This window comes from Malaclemys terrapin, chromosome 2 (genome assembly GCF_027887155.1).
Source record: "Malaclemys terrapin pileata isolate rMalTer1 chromosome 2, rMalTer1.hap1, whole genome shotgun sequence".
Taxonomy (NCBI): domain Eukaryota; kingdom Metazoa; phylum Chordata; order Testudines; family Emydidae; genus Malaclemys; species Malaclemys terrapin.
In genome coordinates this window covers 35334449-35360501 of record NC_071506.1, presented here as the reverse complement: position 1 = coordinate 35360501, position 26053 = coordinate 35334449, and the positions used below count along the sequence as shown (strand labels likewise).

Sequence of the window (26053 nt, the reverse complement as noted above, 5' to 3'; positions counted from 1 at the left end):
AAGCCTGCTTGGATTGGTCAGCTCTCCCTGCCTGCCCAGCCCTCCCTGTCTCCAAGACTATCAGAGCGGTAGCGCAAACACGCCTCTTTCACCCGTCTGGCCCGCCCTTGTATCCTATTACCTCCTTCTCTGCCTCTCAGATCTCGCACATGCGCGCCTGCGCCGCTTCACTGCAGTCCTCAGGAGCGAGATCTGAGAGGCAGAGAAGGAGGTACGGTAATAGGATACAAGGGCGGGCCAGACGGGTGAAAGAGGCGTGTTTTTCTGGGCACAGCGCCGCTCTAGCTCTTTTTTCCATACCCCGGGCGTCCCGGACGCCTGCAGCTTGCTCCGCCCTTCACTTACACCTTCCCGGTGAGGCGCCCCCTCACCTCGTCATCGGGCGGGGATGCGGCCGCGGCCGTTTTTGAGCTCCCCCCACCATATGCGGCGACCGCAGATTTTCCAGTCTGGCTCGGAAGTTTCAGCACCCGCCCTATAAGACGACACCCGGCGTATAAGACGACCCCCGACTTTTGAGAAGATTTTCCTGGGTTAAAAAGTAGTCTTATACGCCAGAAAATACAGTATCTATATTTTGCTTGATTGGAGAGATGGCGTTTTTGCTTGGACATTTGCCCACCATTTTCTTTGAGGGTTGCTACCTTCCACCTCCCGTGTTCTCTCTCATGCATTTGTTTTGGTACTTTCTTTTGGCACTATTCATACTTTCAGCCACTGCAGATTGGCTGAAAAGGGCTGCTGCCTGAGTGACATAGCAAGCATCCTTTTCCCAGACTGAGGCTAACTATGTGCTTAGTCTCCTGTAGTCCTGTAGAATGAAATCCTGAAATCACTCTTGAAGCTGGATGTCATTATAGAGTGATACAGCAACAACGATACAGCATTACACAGTGATACAGCAGCTTGTTAGCATTTCTTTCCAAAATTATTTTTAAAAAATTGTTACAGACATATTAAATTATGGTAAATCAAAGTAATGCCAATCAATCAGATTATTTCCAGTGATCCTTATTTACTGATAGAAACTAAAATCAGTCATTTCATATAAAAGAGCTAAAATCACCATAATAGAACATATCACAAGATCAATATCTCCTTTGGAAATAAACATGTTGCCTTTGCATTACTGCTTATTTTCTTTAAATAAAAGTCTTGATTTCTCCTGTAGCAGCAATAAATTCTTCAGTGAGACATTCTATTCCATTTACAATCTCTCCTAATTTGAAAGTTTTCTTAATATTAACTGTGGAGAATAAAATATTTGCCAAGGTACTGTTAAAATACTTTATTCTTTATTACTATTTCTTGCAATTATGGCTTTTCTCCCAGGTTTTCCACAAAAGGATAATTTTGAAATGTTTTTAATTTACCTGGAAATACAGATACAGTAATTTAAGCAAAAGTCAGATTGTATCCCTTCTGTTAGAAATTGTATGAGCACCACTTTAAACTCAGGATCGAAAATTAATTGATTATTTATTTATTTATTTATTTTTATTTGACAGGTGGTATGGATGTAGAAGAAAGAAATCGTCAAATGAAAATAAGCAAGTACAAACAGGCAGCAGGATCAGACTCCAGGCTGGAGCAAGATTATCATTCTAAGGCAAGGGAGTTTTGTTTTGAAAAGCAGCAAAATATGCTAATCTAAAACATTTGATATCCTTTTAGGGTGATGTAGACAAATGAACCTTGCATAGGGTGGGCTTTTTTGTTTCACTAAGGGGTTCTTGCATGTCTGTTGCAAAGTAATTGAAATAAGTGCAGCAACCATTCAAACCTCTCTAATATAGAACATTCTTGATTACTAAAATTTAAGATATAGGAGTTAATAGATCAAACGTAGCGTTCATCTACTTCAAAAAGTGAGAAATGAGCATTTAGTTGTCCAGTGGAATGAGCAATTAAGATCCAAGTTTAGAAAAGATAAAAAGGGAACAATAGACTCAGTGCTTGTCTACACTTACCAGGGGATCAACGAGCGGCGATCGATGCATCAGCAGTCAATTTAGCGGGTCTTCCCGCTAAATCGACCACAGATCACTCTCCTGTCGACTCCTGTACTCCACCAGATCGAGAAGAGTAGGGGGAGTCGACAGGAGAGCGTCTCCTGTCGACATCGCGTAGTGTGGACCCCATGGTAAGTAGATCCATGCTATTCATGTAACTCAAATTGCATAGCTCAGATCTAATTTCCCCTGTAGTGTAGACAAGGCATCAGGAAGTACCTAGAGTCCTAATTCAGAATGAGATCCACTAAAACGTGTGCCAGGATTCCATGCTGTGGAGCGAATAGTCATATAACCATCCAAACTGTTTTTTTTATTTTTTTCTTGGCTTTCTAAAGACTTCTACAGCACAGACATAATAATTTTTATTTATTCTGGTAGTGAAAGTTTAGCCATTGGATAGATAACCTTCCTAGTCAAATCAGTACACAAGATTCCAACTTAATTATCGCAATTTGCAAGTAATCAGGTTGGCCATGTAGCAATGCAGTTCTAAATTTATGATCCAAATTTCCTATTATCTGAAACTGGGTCATGTCATCTATTATATGTTAACTGAATTGAAAATATCTTGATTATTTTAAAATTCCATTATATAATTCCACAAAATAATTAAGTGACCTCTCTGAGACCTGAAAAATCGATTTGAGACTGTAAATGGTAAACATAAGACTTCTTAGACATAAAATCTTGCTGAGGAGAAGAACTCTGTTGCAGACATTTTATGTTAATTGTGTAGTTCATTGCTCAATGGGGAAGATAAGGTAAAACTACATTATTTAATATATGAAAATAAAGAAGCCATTAATTGTATTAAGTGCTATTAGTTTTGTAGAAAATTCAGGTTAATTTATTGAATTGCTTTCTAATAACGTAATTCCTCATAGTAAAAAATGTACATGATATTGTGGGAGTATTACATGAAGGCCCCATGAGAAGTCCTAGATAAAATGGAAAAGTCTATTACTGAAAAGATTTAGAATTCATTGGAACAAAGGGCACACTATATTGTTATGCTCTGAACATTTAGACGAGTAGATGTATTGTATGACTGAAAGGATGTGTTCACTCATAGTACTTAATATGTAATGTAATAACATTTATAAGGGGGGTTGGGTCAGGAAATGTTTTCATGTTTATTTTATATGGAACCATCACTCTTACATTGATCAGTTATATCCTTTCTTGAAGGGCATTATCTTTTCTTGTACAGGAATGGACTTGGTGCTGTAACCAGATTTCCCCATAAATAACTGCTATGATTCTATGTACCATATAAGGATTGTGAATATATAAATAGATCTTCAGTTATTCAGCCAATTCAGTTGCTCCCTCACTGTTTGATTCTGTCCCCTTTAGTCACACTGAGTAGTTCCTGACTCCATAAGACAGCATTGGGACTACATGTGCAGAAGGGTGCATCATTAGGCTCTCAAAAGTGTTTTTCAAAGGAAACCATATAGAACACAGTAGTTCAAAGAAACACTTCCTCCCCTTGACCCTGCTCTCTCTCTGTGCCTCATCATTTCTGCTGTCTCCCCCTGTATATGAGTTTTATCTTCACCGTTATCCTCCTGCATTGAGGATGGGAAGTCTGATATAGGATTGATTTTTGAAAATAATCACTTCTTAATTATGCAAACTGTCTCTAGAAGTATACTGTCAGATTTATCTCCCTGCCAGGCTCCACTTTTTACCATTGGAAAGGGAATGATTTGCCTTACCAGTTAGCCCAGGAAGACAGGCAGTAGCACATTCACAAACTTCACTGAGTGTGCATCAATAGAATCTCATAGAATCCCTAAGATCTCATAAAGTCATACCAAAAGAGTTCAGTCTTCACTTTCTCACCATTTCCCTGTTGGTTCAGTATTTCTTAATTAAATATTAATATTACATAGAGAGAGGAAAATTAATAAATACATATAATATACCTGGGTTTTACCAAGTATCTTTTATATTAATGAACTGATCTGGGTATGTCAGATACTAACTGAAAACTCCTGGTCTATAGCTATTGCAAATGGCTTTGATTTTCTAAATTTGTCAGCTACCATAAAGTCAAGTGTGCCATTTTCTGGGAAGACAATTTGTTTATTGCAGCCTCTCACCTGAGAACAAGTTTCTTTAACTAAGCTGGAGACGGCATGCAAGTGGAGTTTAGCAGGTGGAATATTCTGTTGTATCTCCATTCTATTTTTTTCTTTTGGTGGAAGTAAACATAATTACTATTTGCTGGGGGAAAATAACCCTCCAATTATCATTGCTAAGGAAGTGGAAAGGTGTACCGACAACAACAGGACTAGCCATATTGAATTAGACCAATGGTCTATCTAGTATTGTTCCATCTCTGACAGCTGCCAGTACCAGATGCTTCAGAGGAAGCTACAACCCCGCCCCCCCAAATAGATAATTATGCAATATTAAGTCTGTGGAAGAAGATTTTTCCTAACCCCAGGTTCTTAGCTGTTGGCTTAAGTATGAAGTTGACTTTTTGACTTTTCTTTATAAAATTTTCTTTTAGCTGGTGTTAGTGCAGACTCTATCTATCTATCTATCTATCTATCTATCTATCTATCTATCTATCTATCTATCTATCTATCTATCTATCTATCTATCTTCAGTATTGTTGGAGCCTTATGTTAGAGTAAAGGGTGACCTCTGGCATGCTTTTTAGCAGGCATGCAGGGTCTTTTATTATTTTATATGCTTTCTCTCTAACGCTTTTTTCCTTAAGAATAAATGTGCTTGCTGAGAAGGAGCTCCTGTGGTAACTGCTGGCAATATATTGGTCATAGCCCTGAGAAAGAAACCAAAGCACAGGAGCTAACTTTCTAGGCAGACCAGCTGGCTGGGGATGTGACAGTGTAAAAGGGAGTGAGACGTGGGGCTCTGCCCAGGAGAAGTGATGGCTGGGAGCTGGAAACCTTTAAGTGGTTGCCCTTGAGGGACCACGGAGGAGGAAATACAAGTGTAGTTATCCTGAAATTGTGAAACTTACTACCACAAGATAGTATTGAAGTAAAATGCTTAGTAGAATTCCAAAAAGGATTAGACATATGAGTAACCATGCTCTGTACTGCCTCTGGTCCCCTGTTCAGGGTAGGCAGAGAGCTTATTTCCCTGGCCTGTGCTACAGGACTCATAGAATTTCCCTTCAAATCATTAGGTTTCCTCACTCCCCTGGAGTAGGATGCTGTCTGTCATACACACACCACATACACACCCTCCTCAGATACTGGTTTGCATATACTGGGAAGGTAACTTGATTTCTCTTGGATACTGGCAGGGGGGATACACCTCCCACTGCTTCCTGTGAGCTACTCTATTTGAATTTTGGCTAACACAGTCTCTTGTAGATCTGGAGCTAACTGAGAAGGTCTGATTCACCCTTTCTGCCTTTAAAGCCATAAAATCATTCCTCAAATGCAAAGACTGTGGAATATCTGACAATACACCTACAACCAGCAGCCCTGACTGTTCTTGGGTCTAATGAAATCTGTGCTGTAGGTAGAGCAAATGCTTTTACACTAGTCTAATGAAATCTGTGCTGTAGGTAGAGCAAATGCTTTTACACTAGCAACTTTAACCTGGATTTCACATGCTGGGAGTATTTGATGGGGTTTAATGGAGCTTAACTATAGTCTTAGCAGTCCCAGTATTTCTCCATCAAATGGATGTCTCCCCACTAACTACCACGTTCTACTTCCACTGGTAATCTGATGGATCTGCACCAAGGTGGTTGATGGTGGTTTTGATCTTAGTGGCTCAGTAAGAACGTTGGTATTGTGGAAGAGTACCACAGTTCCACACAAGTATTCCAACAATTATCTTCCAAGATAACAGCCAGTGGCTATACCAGATCTCTGCAATGCGTATGTGGTTTAAGGTATTTTCCCTTAGAGTATTCCTAGGTCCAGTATACTCTATCACAAGGACTTGTTACCTAGAAAGAGGACTATAGTGTTTTGAAGCAGTAGAAGAGAAGGTAAATGGAGAAGAGGGAAAGGTCAAGATGGGGCCATTGAGGCATTCTATAACAAAAGAGAATAAACTTTTGTTATTATTGAGAAAGAAGAGGCTGGATTCAAAATAGGAGGAAAGAAAGGAGGAAAAATTCTTCGTGTTCATGGAACTCAAATTCATAGTATAGAGAACAATCTTTTATTAAATTGATGATATAACTGATGTATATATTTTTGTATGATACTGTAATTCCATTTAATCCGTAATGACAATCCGAGTATCACAGTTGCCAAATATTGGGTGCAAAATACATGTATAACCAGGAATTTGCTGTATTTGATTTGGGAGAAAGGTAGTAAAAAAGCTAAGGCCATATTTACTTTGTGTTCCCATTAGAATTTATAAGGTAACTGGGTCAAGCCAAGTTAAATTGTGGACAAAATACTTCCTTGGAACGCCTAAGTGTTCAAGAGGTGGAGTTAGTCCTTCGGCAGGAGATACTTTCCTTTGAGTGAACATTCAGTGAGGGACAGAGTTACGGGGTGTGTGGGTGTGTGAGCGCGCATGCACATTACTGGTTCTCTTTAGCTGCCACTCTGGCCACAATTTATTCTTTCATCCCACTCCCTGGAAATGTTGTTCTTATCTATGCTTATGCTTCAATGATGCTTTTGTCTGTGCTGCCCTTCTGATTTGTACCCTTTACAATCTATTAAAACATTTGATTAACTGCTGTACTAGAGAAGAGTTTGTCACCTCTCTTTGTTGTTCAATATTTTGCATATCTTACAAATGGCAGCCATAAGAACCACAGAAACTACCATTAGAGTATTGAAAACATTCTTTGCCTTTAAGCCCTCAGAACTGGAGGGGAGAGGGAGTACTTGTGGCACCTTAGAGACTAATAAATTTATTTGGACATAAGCTTTCGTGGGCTAAGACCCACTTCATTATCTTAGACCACTAAAGCTTATGCCCAAATAAATTTGTTAGTCTCTAAGGTGCCACAATTACTCCTCATTGTTTTTGCTGATACAGACTAACACGGCTACTACTCTGAAACCTGTCAATCAAAGGAGTAGTTTAAGACCCTTGCTCCCATCACCACATACCAAAAATTGGTGATTTGTGGCCTGTGTTCCAGGGATTGGTAGCACCTTCTGCAGATGTGTGGGCTCAGTCCTCCAGGCTGTCAGGAATTCTGGGGCAGATCCTCAGCTGGTCTTCCTTGGAGCAATGAAAATTTACACGAGCTGAGGTTCTGCCTCTTTGCATCTATAATTGTCTCTCACAGCTCCTGACTAACTGTTAGATCCAGTTATAAATATCCAAAACAGAACCTAAAATGTTAGGCTGGGATTTTCAAGGGCACGTAGGGTGATCAGATAGCAAGTGTGAAAAATCGGGATGGGGGTGGGGGGTAATAGGAGCCCATATAAAAAAAAAGCCCCAAATATTGGGACTGTCCCTATAAAATTGGGACAGTTGGTCACCCTAAGGGCTCCTAAGGGAGTTAGGCACCAAATTCCAATGATTTCAATGCAATTTGGAAATGTATCTCCCTTAGGGGCTTGTCTACACACTGTGCTAGACCACACTAGTGAGGTTTAAATATTAGTCTACGCCAGCATGTCGCACACTAACTTGCCCTTATGGACCCTGCTGACGTGCACTAATGTTCCCTAGTGCCTATTAATGTATTCCCATTTCAAACACACACTAGGGAACTTTTAATATACTCCAGCAGGATAACAAGGGCCAGTTAATGCCCCGGATGTTAATGCAGACTACGGCACCATGTAAACATGTAAGTCCTTAGACTCCTTTTAAAATTCCAGACTTAAGGAGTAAACGTCTAAGTATACGGCCTGAGATTGAAAGGGCTAAATGATTAAAATGGAGCCACACAGTGGTACATTGAAGAATAATTGAGAGGAAAAAATTGACACTGATAACACAACACTTAATTATCCTGTGGAACTCATAGCTACAGGGAAGCTACATTTCTAGTAGGATTCATAATAAGATTAGACATTTAGATGAACGAGAACATCCACAGTTACATTGTATGGAGTATGTTTAGAAGGGATATAATAAACCCCTATGCTTCAGAACATAAGCCAACCACTAATTAGGATTAGGAAGGAACTTTCCCCAAGAGTAGGCTATTTGGTAAATGTCCATTACAAGGTTTCTTGTAACTTCCTGTGAAGTATCTGGTGCTACCCACTGTCAGGCATGGTACTGGACTAGTGTGGCACCATGGCTCTGATCCAGTGTGGCAATTCCTATGTCCCCATCAACTCTGTGAGCACTAAAGGTACCCAACACAACTGTTTTGATTCTTGATATATATTAGGACTTTTAATTGGTTGATGATAAATGGCATGTGATAACATCAATAAAGCAAAAAATTATACTTCTAGAAATGGATTCATCCCTTTTCTGGTGTCGTTTATGGCATGCAAACTTCCAGTCAAGAATACTTATTATAAACAATAAAGGGCGCTGATATTGCAGATCTGTTTCCTGCTAAATCTTGTTTAATGTGGAAGGACCCAAACATGTAATTTTCAAGATTTACATGATGTGAAGCATTTTTCAGAATTCTAGATTTGAGTTTCAAGGGCAAGATGATGATGATGAAGATGGTTTGGGAAATTTATCTCCTTCCATTGATGTATTATATCCAAGGCCATCATCAGTTTTTACAATATTAATCAAATGTGTTTGGATAAAAATGCAATCTAATATGATTGTTTATTTTCCATCAATAACTTTAGTTTTTCTTCTGGGATTGTTGAAATCCAAATTATGAGATAAGCATTTATGTTGTATCTGTGGCACTTATCTGATTAGCTATAGTTTCTTCTTCACTGCTGAAGTTCAAATTCTGGTATTGTGCTGTTTATTTATTTTGCTTCCACTCCTTTTTATTTTGTGTTTCCTGTATTATAGGCTTAGTGAGGATACTGTTAAATATTATGCAGATGTTTTCCATGGAAAATGTTGTTTAGTCAAAAACCCAATTTCCCATCGAAAGCCAGTTTTAGTTGAAAATTTCAATCAGCCCTACTAATGATCAGAAAAGATAAGGGTGTTAATGCTATTGGCCTAGCCAAGTTCCAACAAGGGCAATCATACTCTGCCTACCTGATTTCTTCTCACAATTTTCATTAAATATAATACCTTCATTTTGTGTCCAAAGCTATTCTGTTGTTATGAACTGATTGACTATTAGTGTATTTTAGATCAGAGCTGGCTATATTGTCATGGTGAAGTAAATGATCTCTCTATATAGTTTATATGTTAGTTTAATCTGTAAAATTCTTTGCGATATCAAGTGTTATATACAAATAATTTGCTATCATTACATAAAATAGCACTGTTGAAGTAACTTGTTTCACTTGTCTAAGGCACAGAAAAACCACAGTTATGTTTCTTATTGTTAATAAAATGGTGCCCTATATGTATTAATAAAACCTGGGAAAAGCCAGGAATAGAATTAGCTGGGTATAATTTAGATAAATATCTGAGTGCTGAAGTGAAACACTCATAAAACAGTTAGTAAATTAACAGTTTAATGAGTTAATTTAATTGATGGAGGGGTGAACATGTCAAGAAAGGGAACATGAATGTTGGGTATCCAGTCCAGAGACTTTTAGTACTAATTAGTTTCTGTGACAGCCAGAACAGACGGAGAAAGAAAATTATGGACATCTGATGAAGGTCAGCAATGGCAAAGCTATTGCTGAGTGTATTCCCAAACTACTAGATAAACCAGAAACATATTTGCCTGAATCCAGTCGTTTTTTTCCATTTGAAAATGTCAAATCAGGCATTAATCCATGTGAGCAAAAGTATAAAATGTAGGGTGTGAAGTCATTGTTCAGTGATTACATGGAATATGCCAAAGTGTGTGGGATTGAAAGTGAAGGACCAGGATGTTTGGCCCCTGCCAGGTGGTTCAAAAAGGACTCTACAGCTGTCCAAATAAGGTAGCAGAGGATGTGGGGGGAATCCTCATCTGGTGCAAAGCTGGTATAGCTGGTTCTGTGCCAGCTTCTTACTCCCTTCCCCTTGCCCTGGGATGTCAGAGCCAGAGTACACAGTACTCTGCAGTGCTTACTGGCATAATAGCCACTCGGGAGCTTGGGGCAAGCTGGGGCAAGTTAGAGCAGCTCTTAGGTGCAGCTGAGATTTTAGCCCCAAATCTAGATATGTTATGCCAAGAAAGTGTTGTGAGGCATATTTTACTTATACATGTGTATAGAATTATGCATACAGTTACATTAACAACAAGTAATACCGTGGTCTTTTTCTTCTCATATACATCAGTTTTACCGCTGTGTAACTACACTGACTTCAGTAGAGTTACTCCTGATTTAAGAAAGGGCAGAATTGGGCCACCAGCATGCTGGTTCACAAAAGACAGTTTGACTACAATAGTGGATCATATGTAATAGTTTTATCATGGGTGATTGATTAATTTTATAAAAAACAGGCCTCATTTAAGGTAAAAATAACATAAAATACAATGAAGTTGATTTTCTGTGCAGAAATTCTGCTTCCATTGAAATCAGTGGGAGTCTGGCCATTTCTAGGCTCTTTCCAAAGAGCAGATTTTATAGTTTTCTACAAATCTTTGCCATCTGTTATACAAGAATTTAAGCTGTGGAATTGCATCAGATTTTCCAAAGCCCTCCACGTTTATCTCACATGTTGGACTATCCTATATATGTATATTTATTACAGTTAATCCTAGTGACTATTATTCTGACTTTTAGCATGTTTATTGAAACCAATGCATGTGTAGAATTAACTTGACCATGTAACAGAGCTAACCAATAATGAAAATAGTCATATATTGCTTTTGTTCCATTGGATCCAGATGCTGCATTACTGAAGTCAATGGAAGCAGGATCAGGCCTAGGAGCCCTGTTCCACATAGCTCTTTCCTTCAAAAAAAAAAAAAAAAAACTTTTCTCCCCCTAACAGCACTTGTATTGAGAACACCATTAAAACATGAGATGTGAAATACAGCACTTCTTGCCTGCCTGCATTATCGGCCTGGGGGAAAGAAAGTTTCACTTTTTAAAAAACTGTATTAATTTATTGCTAGATAATAGTACATCAGAAAGAGCACCATCCTGCTCCTATTGAAGTGAAACATAGTTTTTCCATTGACTTTAGTGGGAGCAGATTTGGCCCAATGAGGAGAACCAGAAGAATAAGAATACTTCACAAGTCATGCTGAAAGTCCCCAGTTGTAGAGGGAGGTAATAATTATCACACACAAAAAATTCCCAGAGAGATCTTCTTTTTCTCATCCCCAAGCATATTTACAGATGTACAGAGCTGTTACAGTATCATCATTAATGCCTATTCATGAGATATAAATCTTTTTATAAATTAGATTTTGAAATGGTTAGATTATTGAAACAAACTTAATTCCATTAGCAGAATTCCAAGTGTGTAAAGTGAAATTTACTTTGGAGTCAATCTTCCCTCATAATTAAGTAATAATTAATCAATATAGATTATAAGTAATACTCAAAATTAAAATTAAAACTCTGGCAAAAAAGAAATTTCCCACATCTTAGTCAGAAGAATCTTCTCCCCTTTTTTCCTTATCTTGGAGTATATATGATTTTTCATCTAAAATCTTTTTGAAACATACATTGAAAACAAAGAACTTGTCCCCATGTAAACCATGTTAGGAAAAAACATCTATCAAATAGTCATATCTACATTACCTTTGTTCTGTAGTTCAACAGAGATTCACTCATAAGCAAAAAATTAAAATTATATTTTTCTACTTAAAACTCTGTTAAATGTTGAAAACAAATTATATTAATGTTCTTTGTGTTCAGTATTTTAGACATTTTTTGGAATTAGGAGTTTTGTTTGTCATCCTGAAATCTTTTTTGTTTGGAATGGTAAATCACATTTATTATTTAAAGACCAAATCTATCAATTTTTGGATTCCTACAACAGAACCCTCTTATTAATGTTTAATTTCTACATATTTTTTACTCTGAACAGATTTTCCAAAAACAAACAAACAAACAAACAAACAGAAAACTCCCACATTTTCTTGATTTACAGTTACCTAAAGCTCAGGAGAGACAACTTTAATTGATTACTTAAAAATCTGCAGAATCAAAGTTTTTTCAAGAATAGTAAAAAGTTGGTAATGTATAGGAAGTGGTGTTGGTGGCATTCTTCTTTCTTTCTCTGTACTAAACCGATACCCTAGAATGGTGTTATGTAATGTTGTGCTAAGGGAGATGCTATATTTTAAATGAGATGTAAAACAAGGTTCTCTCCCCTTTTAGTCTCAAAACATTTTCACAAGTGTAAAGGCATCAACCCCAATACCTAGTCAAATTCTAATGTGGGTAAACTATTTTCTGAAATGGCTTAAATTCCTTCTGTAATTTCAACTGGTTGGGTAGTCTTCATTTCTTGTCCTAAAATGTTACATATTTTTGGTCTGTATTGTCATATTGGTTTGTGTAATCTGGAGGAGAGGTTGTAAGTAATACTCATTCCTCTAGCTGAGAGACAAGGTGGGTGATGTAATGTCTTTTATTGGATTTCCTTCTGTTGATGAGAGAGAAAGCTTTTGAGGCACACAGAGCTCTTCTTTCCCAGAATTGGGTCCAATAAAAGATATTACCTTATCCATCTTGTCTCTCTAATATCCTGGGACTGACATGGTTACAACTACACTGCATTCCTCCAGTTGGTTAGTTACAACATGTGCTGCTTGTTTAGGTTAATTAAAAAGTGACTACAGTTTCAGCTTGAGAGTGAGTAAAACAATCAAATTAGAATATTTAGAAAGTGCTAGGTGGCTTTCACCAGCCTAAGAGTAAACAATCTCTCTCTCTCTCTAGCTTCTCTCTCCAGAGGTGGAATTCAAGGTATGGAGAGAGTGATGTGTTTTTTCCAATCCCTAGATAAGAGAGATTGCAATCAAAAGATCTATCCCTGTAGACCCTCCCCCCCCCCAAGTTCTCAAGGTAAATGGGGTAATGATGCTAAGAAAATCTACCTGCAGGGAGCAACGTTTATTTTAGGAAACTACATTTTACGCATTGAGGGGTCCCAAATTAGCAGATTTCCTCCTGCTGATTTCATTCCCTTGCTTAGACATATGAGTCATCAGAAAACTTGTAGCCAAAGAGCAATCTTGACCTGGTACATACTATTTTGTTCAGGACTTTTTCAAGGTTGGTCCTGAGTGTCAATAAAAACAAGCACTCAGGAAAAAAAATCTGTAATCCTACCCATTTTGGAAGCCCTGCTTGATAGAATATCTGTGGTGTGGCCATTTGAGGACCCTTGGGGTGGAGTCATGTAAACATGAATGTATATCTTGTTCTTGAGCAATTATGCCACACATTTCACAGAGGTATTTTTGCTTAGGGGAGTAAAAACTCACCAGATGGTGTCTGTGTTGGTCCAGCTGTTCTCTTAGGCAGGAATGCCATTGGAGTTGCTGACAAGTCCAGGTACACATTTTACGAAAAGCATGATTAAACTTTTATATAAAGAATTGAGGATTAAGGTGATTAAAACCTTACCCTGCTGTCTCAGCCAACTGGCTTGTTGGAAGTTTTACTGGGCCTCAAGGGAAATGTGTTTTTTTAAAAGGAAAGTGTTGATGTGACAAGGAAAGATGACTTTCCTGCCTTCCTTTTGCTTCACTGACAGGCCTTGAAAGGTTTTTCACATTTTGTGACAGGTGAAAGGGCCAACAGATGTAATCATGGAAACCACTGGTCAAAAACAAGCCTCTGGAGAGTGTGGCTTCATACATCCTGAAGATGTTCAACTTGTGTGACTGTTTGACTCTGATAAGGGAACTTACCCAGAAATATCTGAAAGAAATCCACTCCATCCAGAAAATCATAGCCAGAAGAGGGACTTTAAAGCAGAGCAGAAGATAATAGAGTGAACTGCTAGCAAAGTGGCAAGCTTTATAAAGTCCAGAAGAAGGTGAGAACCATCATCTATTAAAGGTTTATGCCAGACAGATTTAAGAGGCAACAAATATGGCATGTGAACTTTCGGAGAGATGGAAAGGAGAGAATGCAAGAGCTGCATTTGAAGATATTTATCCCAAACCTACTTGTGGGAGGTGAAAGGCCAAAAGGAACCAGAAATGGAACTGCTGACCATCAACAAGAATTAACCCAGTTAACTAGTGGGTTTACTACAGATTGTGCCAGAAAATATCTGAGAGGTGGGCTTGACAGTAAACCCTAATGTGTATGCTTGGGTTCACCAGGAGGTGAATTACTTGGGATTCATAATGGGAAAGTTAAGCCACAAATGTAAAATCTTAACCCATCCATTGAACAACAGACCAAAGGATGCTAATGAAGGTCAGAGATTTCCAGGGATTTTTAAGTTGAATTAAACAGTTTAGCCCACATTTTCCACCTGTGCAATTCCCCTAAGAGACCTGTTCTGGAAGCAAAATCTAATAAAGTGAAGTAGATTGTGGACTGTGAAGTGACTTTCAAGTCTAGGAGAACAGCTTGTGTGAGATTGTCCTGGCTTGACCAACTGAGATTTTCAGCAGCTTATACTGTGTTCAGGATGATACATTTCCAGTAGAATTTGGGACAGTGTTGTTCCAGAAGAATAAAAAACTGCTTATCTCCTCCTTTAAACAAAAGCAATTTCCTCCAGAGACCAGTTATGTTTGAGTCAAAAAGTTAATATGTGTCAAAAGGATTCTGGATGGGTTGAAGAATTATCTTCTAGGTGGAGAGTTCATCAGGCAATCTGATAGCTTCACTTGATGAATAAACAGAATGCCATACTTACTTGGTGGTATATTTACCTGTTATTTTTAATCAATCTTGTCAGTGAAATTAGATGGCAGACTAGCCAATGTCTCTTAAATGACAGTTGACAAGCCAGGAAATGAGCCTGTAGTGTGAAGGGGGAAAATTGATGTGCCACCTGTTCCAAATAGCTCCAAGAACGAGTTTTGTTTATTTTCCTTTTCTCATGCCTTTCCTCATTGTTTTTTAATTTGGGAAAGGGTGGGTTGGATAGAGAGGGTACAGTCTTCTACCTAATGCTACTCCATAAAGGATTCTTCTTCTGAAGCTCCTGTCCATTCCTGTCTTGGCAACCATACTCTAACTTCTCAAATCTCAAGATGAAATTCTCAGTGACCTCTTCCTCTCGAAACTCATAAGATCTGGATTTATCTAAGTCATAGTGATGTCAAAAGGAGTAATTCCACTGAGGTCTGTGAAATTACACTGGTGAAAAACTGGTGTGAATGAGATCTATATTAGGACCTCAGAATTTAGATTTCTTCTGAGCAACTACAGGTGCTTGTACAGCTGGAATTAGGGATTGTCTATTATTTTTGTTCATCTCTTTTGGAAATGAACAGTAGAGCAGGGGAAAAAATTTTGATCAAATTGTTTATCCGCCAAAAAATGCATTGTAAAGTCCACCAGAACTATTTGCAAATTTATGTCGAGTTCACTGAATACTTTTGGCCAAACTGAAAAAGTAGAAATATTTCACTGATATTGAAACAAAATTTTTTTTGTTTTGCTTTGTTTTGACCCCAAAAAATTAGTTTTGACTGTCAGGCTTCACAAAATGGCAAGAGAAGGAGGTGGCAATGGTGCCATCATCCCTTCCCATGTAAGCTTTAGCCCAGTGGTTTTGGAACTCCCTGGGCTGTGGGAGTCCCCTTTCTGCCTGTTGTTGAGAAGGAATTTAAACTCAGTCATTCCCCTTTGTAGGAGAGTGTCCTGATTGTTAGATGTCCTTGTACAGGGCTTTCTCAATCTCTCCACCTGAGTCTGTTTCACTTTTTATCAACAATTAAATAGTTACTGGAGCACAGACCTGAACTTGGATCTCACTCATTCTAGATGAGCACCTAACTACCAGTCTATAGAGTCATTCTCCCTCTCTTTCCCTGGTCCACTAACTATTCATGCACATTGAAAAATGCACATTGGAAAACAGAATCCCAACTATACATATAAAATGATAGGGTCTAAATTAGCTGTTACCACTCAAGAAAGAGATCTTTGCGTTATTGTTGATAGTTCTCTGAAAACATCCACTTAATGTGCGGTGGCAGTCAAAAAAGCTAACAGAATGTTGGGAATCATTAAGAAAGGGATAGATAATAAGACAGAAGATATCATATTGCCTCTATATAAATCCATGGTATGCGCACATCTTGAATACTGCATGCAGATGTGGTCGCCCCATTTCAAAAAAGATATCTTGGACTTGGAAAAGGTTCAGAGAAGGGCAACAAAAATGATTAGGGGAATGGAACGGCTTCCATGTGAGGAGAGATTAATAAAACTGGGATTTTTCACCTTGGAAAAGAGATGACTGGGGGGGGATATGATAGAGGTCTACAAAATCATGACTGATGTGGATAAAGTGAATAAGGAAGTGTTATTTACTCCTTCTCATAACACAAGAACTAGGGGTCACCAAATGAAATTAATAGGTAGCAGGATTAAAACAAACAAAAGGAAGTATTTCTTCACACAATGCACAGTCAACCTCTGGAACTCTTTGCCAGAGGATGTTGTGAAGGTCAAGACTATAATGGAGTTCAAAGAAGAACTAGATAAATTCATGGAGGGTAGGTCCATCGATGGCTATAAGCCAGGATGGGCAGGGATGGTGTCGCTAGCCTCTGTTTGCCAGAAGCTGGGAATGAGTGACAGGGAATGTATCACTTGATAATTACACGTTCGGTTCATTCCCTCTGGGGCACCTGGCATTGGCCACTGTCAGAAGACAAGATACTGGGCTAGATGGATCTTTGGTCTGACCCAGTATGGCCATTCTTATGTTCATTGTTATGTCGAATGACTATGAACTGCCACTATGAATGACTGAGCTAAAGTCTGTAGAGGGAGGCGGTAGTGGTGGTGCCATCACCTCCTCCTGCTCCTGATGTATGTGAATCCTTTATTTGCTTTTATTAAAATGCTTGAAAGTCAAAAAAATTTAACTCAAAAGTTTTCATGTCAGTAATGTTGAAACATGTCAATTAGTTCTGACTTGACTTTTTTTTTTCAACTTTTTTATTTGCTGATAGATTTTTAAAAATGTCATTTTTGGTTTGACCCAAAATGAATTTTTGTTTTCAAGTTTTTTGAAACTGCCAGTGAACTGAAAAATCCATTATTTGCCTCCCTCTAATGAACAGCTAGGGCAAGAGACTACTCAGTGTCCTGAAACTGAACGTGAGCAGCCAGATTTGGGTGTTAACAAGTTAATTCTCAAACTCACTGAATAGCCTCTTGAGTCTTCCTACTCCTCTCCCATTTTAGGATCTATCTTCAGGCTCTGGATCTTCTGCTTAGTGTGATATGAGAGTCCTTTATAGTGCGGTATTATCTTTGTTTCAAATTGCCATTTGTATCCAGGAAGTCCTTAAAGAACTGCACCATCTGCTTGCATATCGCAAGCAGATGGTGCTTTTCTGGCTCACCTCCAGACTATTTCCCTCTAGGTTTTTTCTTCCCAGACAATGTACCGGGGTGGCTTCAATATCAGCTGCTGAGCTTGTAGCTTCTCCTTCGGCTTCCAGAATTTCCTGACTCACTTGCTATTTTTCAGTGCTCAGCTTTCAGTTCCTCCCAAACCTGGTACTAGGATGCTCTCCACAAGATAGCCTAGATCACATAATGGAGGCATGTTCCTTAGACCTCCCCCTTGATTTAGGACCTCTCATACAAGGCAATCCTACACATAATACTTATTTGCCTCTCTGATTCATGAGAGGGAGCAGAACTGAAAAGTCTTAGGCTCCAAACCCCAAGTGAGAATGAACAAGGGTCCTTGAAAATGAATAGTATTTTTTCCAAGTGGTTGGGTGTTATATACACACAGGATTTGTTCAGTTGGGAAGCTTCTTTTGGCATCTAAATTAGTTGCCTTATTTTCAGAGTGGCTTTGCACGTGGTGTTACCATTAGTGTTAATAGTATCTGGGGGCGCTCAAAACCTCTGAAAATCAGATCACGTATTTAGATGTCTAAATATGGATTTAGGTGCTTATTTAGGTATCCCCATTTGAAATTTTTAGCCTAAGGTTCCAATTAAAATTACAACTAAGCCACATTAAACATCTTTATTATTTTTATTTCCATATCCCTTCTTAAATGTGTAGCTGAAAATATTTTATATTAAAATAGATAACATAAGATATACCTGCAGTGTGCAACCTTATCACATCATTTATGTAGCTTTTTGCATGTATTTTGTGAGTATATAGTATACATACGAACATGTATCTTATATATGTATCCCTTATCTGTATATATTAGTAAAGTGGTTTGGAATCTTTTGTTGTCAATAGTGCAATATAAAAGTAATATTATTAGTAGTATTGCTATTTATCATTATTGTCATTTGTATTTATTTTATTGGGTTGGTGTGTGGTGCAGCCATTATCAAGGTATTAAATAAAACACGACAATCTGATGAGAGTAAGTACAGTGCGGTATGGCAGCTGAGAGTTGCACAACCCTTTGAGGCTGTGAACTGCTCCAGAAGTTTCCCTTCACATCAAGAAGCAGCCTCTGCAATTGTTGAGCCCTGGCTGCTCATGGAGATTCGGTAGATTCTGCAGTCACAGACAGATTTAGCAAGCATAAAGCCTAAAAAGGTTGAGACAGTTCCTTAATCTTGGTATGGTGGAGCGAAGTACTATAGTTTGCAACAACCCCACAACAATCTGATCCATTAGTAAGAAAGTAGAAGAATTGACCAGATCAATATGTTCCAATATAAATGCTAACAAATGAAAACTGATGACAAACACATGAGAAAGAAACCATACTAATCGAATAGGAAGGGAGTTGGAAATCCCTGCAAATTTCAATTGTCTGGGAGTTGCGTGATTATCTGGGTGCCGAATTATCTAGTTCAACCTGGAAGGTCAGTAACTCTATATTAAAACTGAGCAATAGCAATTTCTTTAACTGTGTATGGGGTGCTCCAGGGTAGTTAACTTCAAGAAATGAGTGTAAGAAGATTTCAGATGCACACACAATCAATTGCTCATGTAATGGCAGTTTGCAGATCAATCAGAAATTGTGCTTGCGTTTAAAAGCCCATTGTAATAGAAAACAGAATAACTATTCCTTTTTCAGATTTAATACTCTTGTAAGATTTGTCACCACAGAAAAATATTCCCTTGCCAATGCAAGAAATCAGAAATCACAAAAGTACTTCAATATCAGTTTGTTAGAACCTTTTATGAATACTTTCTCTATCACAGAGGATAGGATTTTAAGAGTCCACAAAAGCTTGTTGTTAGATACAGTACTTGTTACTAGTATAACCATGAAGTGTTAACCTGATGGCTGATAGGCATATCAGGAGTGATTCTTGTCAGCCCTCCTATTTGCAATAATGTTGCAATAGCTGAAACTGAAACAACAGCAGATCTTGGTTCCTTTCAGCAGCCTGCGTGTACCTGACGAAGGGTAAACTTTTCAAATGCACCCAAGTGTCTGAGCAGCCTAAGTCTCATTGAAAGTCAGTGGGACTTAGGCTCCTAATTCACCTAAGTATTTTTGAAAATTTTACCCTAAATAATAATTTTTTTAAAAGATATCTACTTCCAAATGAAGGAAAGTAAAGCACTGCTTCTTTCAGTACAGTGGTTGTGATTAAAAAGGCAATATTTGATTATCATTTTGTCTCTGATATTTACATGGCACTGATTTGTAAACCTGTTAAAATGTCCTAGATAAATAAAGAGATAAGTCAGTACTTAACAGCAGTTCCCACAACATGTCTGAGATACCATAATCCCGCCCTCTGATTGAGATGAGAAATAACTTACATCTCTCAGATATCAAGACATGATAGCTGCTGGTAAATCATAGAAATGTGGGGCTGGAGGTCATCTAGTTCAGCCCCCCTGCACTGACATTAGCTCAAGTAAACCATCCCTGACAGGTGTTTGTGGAAGCCCCATGACTGGAAGATTTTCATCCTCCCTTGGAAGCCTATTTCAGTGCTTACTTATCCTTATAGTTGGAATTTTTTTCCAAATATCTAGCTTAATTCTCCCTTGCTGAAGATTAAGCCCATTGCTTCTTGTCCTACCTCAGCGAACATGGATAACAATTGATCACTGTCCTCTTTAATATATTTGAAGACTACTACCAGGTCCCCTCTCAGCCTTCTTTACTCAAGAATAAACATGGCCAGATTTTCTAAAACCTTTCGTCATTTTTGCTGCTTTCCTCTAGACTCTGTCCAATTTGTCCACAACTTTCATAAAGCATGTCACCCAAAACTGGACACTGCTCCTTCTAAAGGCCACTACAGTACTTATAATCCATAAAGTAAAAACGATTTAAAAAAAATGTGAGAAGATTCTGAACAAGTTGAAATGGGAAGGGAATGTTTTCATTTGGCATCTTCAGGCTAAAACTTCACAAAAATTGAATTATGCAAATATATACATTTAAAATAAGGCTTCACCACAAGAGGAAAAATGTTGCCTATCTCCTTTTTAACCATTACTCATAAAATTGAAGGACTAATTTAATGTCTAAGTATAATACAGAGGGACACTTTGGAAGCTTCCCTGTATTGGAATCATAGTGCACTTAGGGCCCAATACTGCTCCTTTCAAGTCAATGGCAAGACTCCTATTGACTTCAGTAGTGCAAATCAGCCCTTTAAACCCTGACATGCAACACTTAGTACTGTGATACTTGCCCTAGTCAAGGGGTCAGATACAAGAGGAGAAATAGATTTCTGAAGGATGGAAGTTATCAGGAGAGCATAATTTTTGAGAGCTGTACTATGAGAAAACAAAGTCTGAACATAATTCAGAGCAGAGTTGTGCATGCCTTGATTGAGGCATTTGAACGTAGTCCATGGAGGCAGCAAAGTTGCAGAGTCTAGATATTACTATGGAACGCAATTTTGAGATGCTGATATCATAGAGTCAAGAGGACATGTGTGACTATGTAGTGGAACCTGTTACTGATACTTTGACTTTTTTAATGAAAGAGGTATTGTATATTAAAACTTTCATAGAGAGTACAAAATGTTATTTCTGCTAAAAACATCCTTCATCCCAAACTCACATTATCCTAAAATGATAAAGAGTTATCCTCTTTACATCTATGTATGTTCTAACTCAATCATAAAATATTGTATTGGGGTTAACACATAAAGTGCAAGATCAGAGAGTTATTTTAACATAATTTGAACAAAAATATGATTAAGAGAAGAAAGATCAGGTGATGGTTTCCTTCAATGCTCTTATATTTAAAGTATGGCTGTTTAAAACTGAAATTATTGCTGTTCTTGATCCACATTGTGCATGAGTGATTTAGATATTTTGGAAAGATAGAAACTGAATTAGGCAAAAAACAAACAAACAAACAAAAAAAACAATTGGGGAATTATAAATTCACTGGAAAATGTACTTTTGAGGTACCTAAACAATTCACAAATTCAGTGAATAGTTTCAGCAGAAATATAAAAAAACTGGAAAAAATATTTAGGAAATCCAAAATGTTTCATTTTGTTTAACAATTTAGCTATGGATGGTAAGGGATGGAAAACACCTCAAAACCAACACAAAATGAAACAAAAACTTGGAAAAACATTTCATTCAACCCAAAACCATTCCCCCCCACAGTTTTTAATTTTATCAAGAAAAAACATTTTAGCCAAACTGAAATATTTTTTGATTTTTCAGTTCAGCCCCCAAATCGAAAAATCCGTGATTTGCTCAGCTCTAGATAGAAGCACTAAAGTTTAGGAAAATGTCTAATTAGGTATATGCACTAGATTCCTCCCAAAACATTTCTAAGGCCTTCTCAGACAAAACCTTAGTTTACATAACCAGCAGTGGCAGAAAAAATAAAAGCTATGGGATATATTCTCCTTTCAGTAGGTAAGCCCCATTTTGTAAGGTAAGCATGTAGGTAAGCCCCATTTTGTCCCGTGTTTGTATGTACCTACCACAGGGGTGTCCTGATCCATGACTAGGGTTCCAAGGTGCTGCAATACAAATAATAAATAATAGTAATAATAATAACAATGGGTATTCCTTGTCACCAATGCTGGTCATGATAGCAATGCTGCTGCTGACATGGATGCTCCATGAGAAGAATTGTGGTGATTGTATCGGCAAAGAGCAACAACCAGTTAGCTATTTTTTTTTATATGTGGATGATTTGAAATTATATGGATGGTCACAAAGGAGATAGAAATTGATGACGACTGTAGACAAGTTTGGTAAGATATAAAACTGTGAAGTGGCTTGGCTAAATGTGTGTCAGCATCTGTAAAGAGGAGCAAACTGGTACAATGAGATGGCATACAATTAACAACGGTACTAGCAAAGATATTTCTCAACATGACACCCACAAATACCTGGTAATCAGGAATTGTCAGAGTTACAATATAAGGAAGTCAAAGAAGAAGTGAGGAAGAATATCACAACTGAATAAGAACTTCTGTAAGTCCAGAACTCAAAGAATTTGATCCCAGCCATTAATATGTGAACAATTTGTGATAGTGTGGTACACTGCTGGAGTGACCAAGTGGAATCAAGAAAAGAAGAACAAAATTTGACATCCAAACAAAAAAGCTCCTGGGAATGCAAAGAGTAATGAATATCAATAAAGATGTCAACAGGATGTACATCCGACTATGTGATGGAGGAAAAGGTCTGCTATCTGTGGAGAAAACAATTGACAAAGAAGTCTATAACATCAAACTATATAAGGAGTCAGGCAGAATAAAAGATCATCTGGTCATGATAACAAGTGATGACCAAACATGCATCCCAGAAGCATAAAAGAAAGGAAAAAGCAAACTGCTAAAGAAAGACTTGACAGATTTACACAGAAATCAGTGCACAGACACTGTTGGAGAGAGATCAAACCCATTATATCGAAGATTAACAATCTCATGGCTTGTAGAAGGATTCCTCAACAGAGTGACAGAAAACTTCATTATGAGTACACAAGAGCAGTCCTTAAGGCTTCATTACATTTAAAACAAAACTGACCGATAGAACTGCTTCCCAAACTGCAGAATGTGTTCCAGAAAGAAAGAGAGGGGGGAGAATGTATTGAGCACCTGCAGGACCTGGCTGGGAGGGAACATATGAACAGACACAATGAGGTTGCCAAGTATCTGCATTGAAGCCTCTGTGGTAAGTACAGATTTAAACGAACCATGCTGTATTACAACCACCAAATTGAAAATGCTCTCGAGAACGAAAAGTGTAAAAGTTTATTTGATCTGGCAATTGTCAAGACTGAATGGTGCAGGCAAAAAGGCTGGCCATTGTTGTTGCAGAAAAGAGGAGAAACAATACTGTGTTAATTGATATTGAAATACCAGCAGACAGAAACATAAAAAAGAAACAAGAGAAGTATGAAGAACTCTGTCATGAAGTGGAAAGATTATGGAAAACTAAAACAAAGATGATCTCAATGATTACTGGAGAACTTGGCGCAATCGCTAAGGATATGATTGAGCAATCCAAGAACGTGTTAGGAATGCAAGACATCTCAATCAGTGACCTCCAGAAGTCAGCACTCTTAGGCACTGCAAGAATTTTAATGAAAGTCAGAGAAGAACAAATGCATTTGAGCACCTAAAATGCAGAAATTCTGCAGAGAGTTTAATGAAATTCCTGACTCCCCTAAACCTGTGGAGTCAGTTCGTGGACAGGATTTATTGGTGACTCATGCAGATAAATTTTAAACAGTAGCTCTCTCCTTTCTATGCTTAAAGATCTTTTATGCTGTGAAGGCTGTTTTTAAAAAATAATTCCCATGATGTAATACTGACGGATTATAATAATAATAATATTTTTGCAAAGATGCCTAAAGTATCTTTTAGTATATATTATTATAAATAAAAATAAAATAAACACTAGTGGGACTTACATGCTTGCATCAATTATAAATTTATACCTAAATGCATTATAGGAGCAGTTATTAGCTGTCAGAATAACAAATGATAAAAGATAATCGAGGATTTAGAATCATTTTGAAAAAGGGAGGTGAACATTCGGGGCATATTTAATATCTGTCCACCCGTTTCTCCTTCTGTGCACGCACATTGTGTGTGTGTATATATACGTGCACTACAGAACTGGGTATCTCATAAACTTTGTAAGGGATTTTATAAAAAAAATAAGAATAAACAGTAAAAAAATACTAGGGCTGAATTGTGGCATTTAGGCACAGCTCTGTGCTGGGTGCACTGCAGAGCCTCACCACCAGGGTAGAGTATCAGAGAACATTCTGTTTCAGAAAAGTACAGTACTTCCCAGAGCAGATATCTAGGAGGTATGGGGGCTGCAGTTCAGGGCAGCCCTTAGATTGGCTGCACAGGGTTGAGGTGAATGTCCTCACTCCTTTCTCTCCCATTGCCAGATACTTAGGGCTTGACATGGTTTAGACCTTCATAAGCACCCTGATAAATTGGGCTGATAGCCAGGAAACAGAACCAGGGCAACTCTTTTTGATGCCTCTGAGCAGTGGAATGAAGGCACCAAATTATATAAATGCATTTGAATGGTTTGCTGGATGTTGTCTTCAACCCTGTTAACTGAGAGTCCCATTGTTCACTTTATGGTTCTTTCTGGCTTGATTATGGCTGCCACAAAAAATCACATGACCTTAATACAGTTTTTTAAAAACATTTTTGAAGTGCAGTTATACTCTGTAAAGTGACTTTCTCAGAATTCTGGAACTGCTTTAAACTTAATGCTATTCTCATTTGTTCATTTTATACTTTTTTTTTCCCTGCTGGTGGTGCAAGCTTGATATGGGACCTGCTAGTCAAGTTGTGTCAATGCATTCATTACCACAAGTAATTAAATATCCTATCATTGGAATTTAGTTAACAACTGTTGATGATTTAAATTCCAAAATATAATCCAATTTACTTCACCATAGTATAGCTGCATTGGGTCTAGAATGCTAAGATAAATCAAATGGAGTAGACATGTAGATATGACTAAGTATACACAGAGAGGAGATCTTCTTAGTAAGAATGTAAAGATGAATTTATTTTATTCTATCAATCAAAAAAGTTTGACTATGTGGCTACAACACAAGTCAATAAATGCTGTGACATTCAAATGTATGGTGTACTCCCAAACTTATGGCTAAATACATATAACCTCCCCCTATAAGGTCTAAGGGGACAGAGCTGTCAAAGTCTGGAATCTATGTGGGTAGAAATTACACTGTTCCTATTTTTGGTTCTGCATCCTAAATTTCACAAAACATCTTAACTGTTATCTGAACTAGTTTGGTTATATTTAAGAATCATACAGATTATACCTAATGTAGATTTGGGGCTTGCCATGGCCTTTATGCCACAGCCTAGCATAGCTAGCTGTGTGGAAAGGCTGATGTAGCAGATTGTGCACTGGCCTGGAACTCAGGAAACCCAGGTTCAATTTCTGGGTCTGTCACAAACTTTCTGCATGACCTTGAATATCAATGTGAGCTAAATGTGTAGGCCCAGATTTTTAAAGGTGTGATGTTTATCTACATCTTTATGTGCTTACTGACTTTAAAAGTATCTGGCTACTAGCTCCCTTAAGATCTTTTAAAATTCCCAATCTAAATCATTTTGCAGGTTAAATTTGCGGTTACAACATTAAAATATTGTTCCCAGTTTTAGTTTAATAATCTCATTTTTCCATTTCTTTTAAGTAAACAAGAGTTAATATTAGAAATTATTTTGAAGGTAAACAGTGTAGTTCCCTAGAATACCAATGTTATTTAACAGTTAGAATGTGAGTTCTATCCCTAGCTGTGCTTTTTGCTAGCTGAACAAGCTTGGGCAAGTCACTTATCTTCTCTATGACTCTACTTACCCTTCTGTAAAATAGGTATAATAATTAAATCCTTCACAGTGATGTTGGGAGTCTTCACTAAAATTTGCAGAACCCTTGAAAATGCTCAGAAGAAAGGTGTTGTACAAGTTACTGAACATATGGCTCATGGTAAGGACCTTAACATAATATCTTGTGTT

The 26053-nt window shown here is 37.8% G+C and overlaps 1 protein-coding gene across 1 annotated transcript in view; it reads left to right on the top strand.

The window, feature by feature from the left end:
* The window catches only part of RIMS2 (regulating synaptic membrane exocytosis 2), a 788551-nt gene that overhangs the window by 645797 nt on the left and 116701 nt on the right, over window positions 1-26053 (top strand). Inside the window, exon 24 of the mRNA XM_054018206.1 lies at window positions 1509-1609. Coding sequence (XP_053874181.1) covers window positions 1509-1609 — 101 coding nt within the window. The remainder of the gene's footprint in view (window positions 1-1508; window positions 1610-26053) is intronic.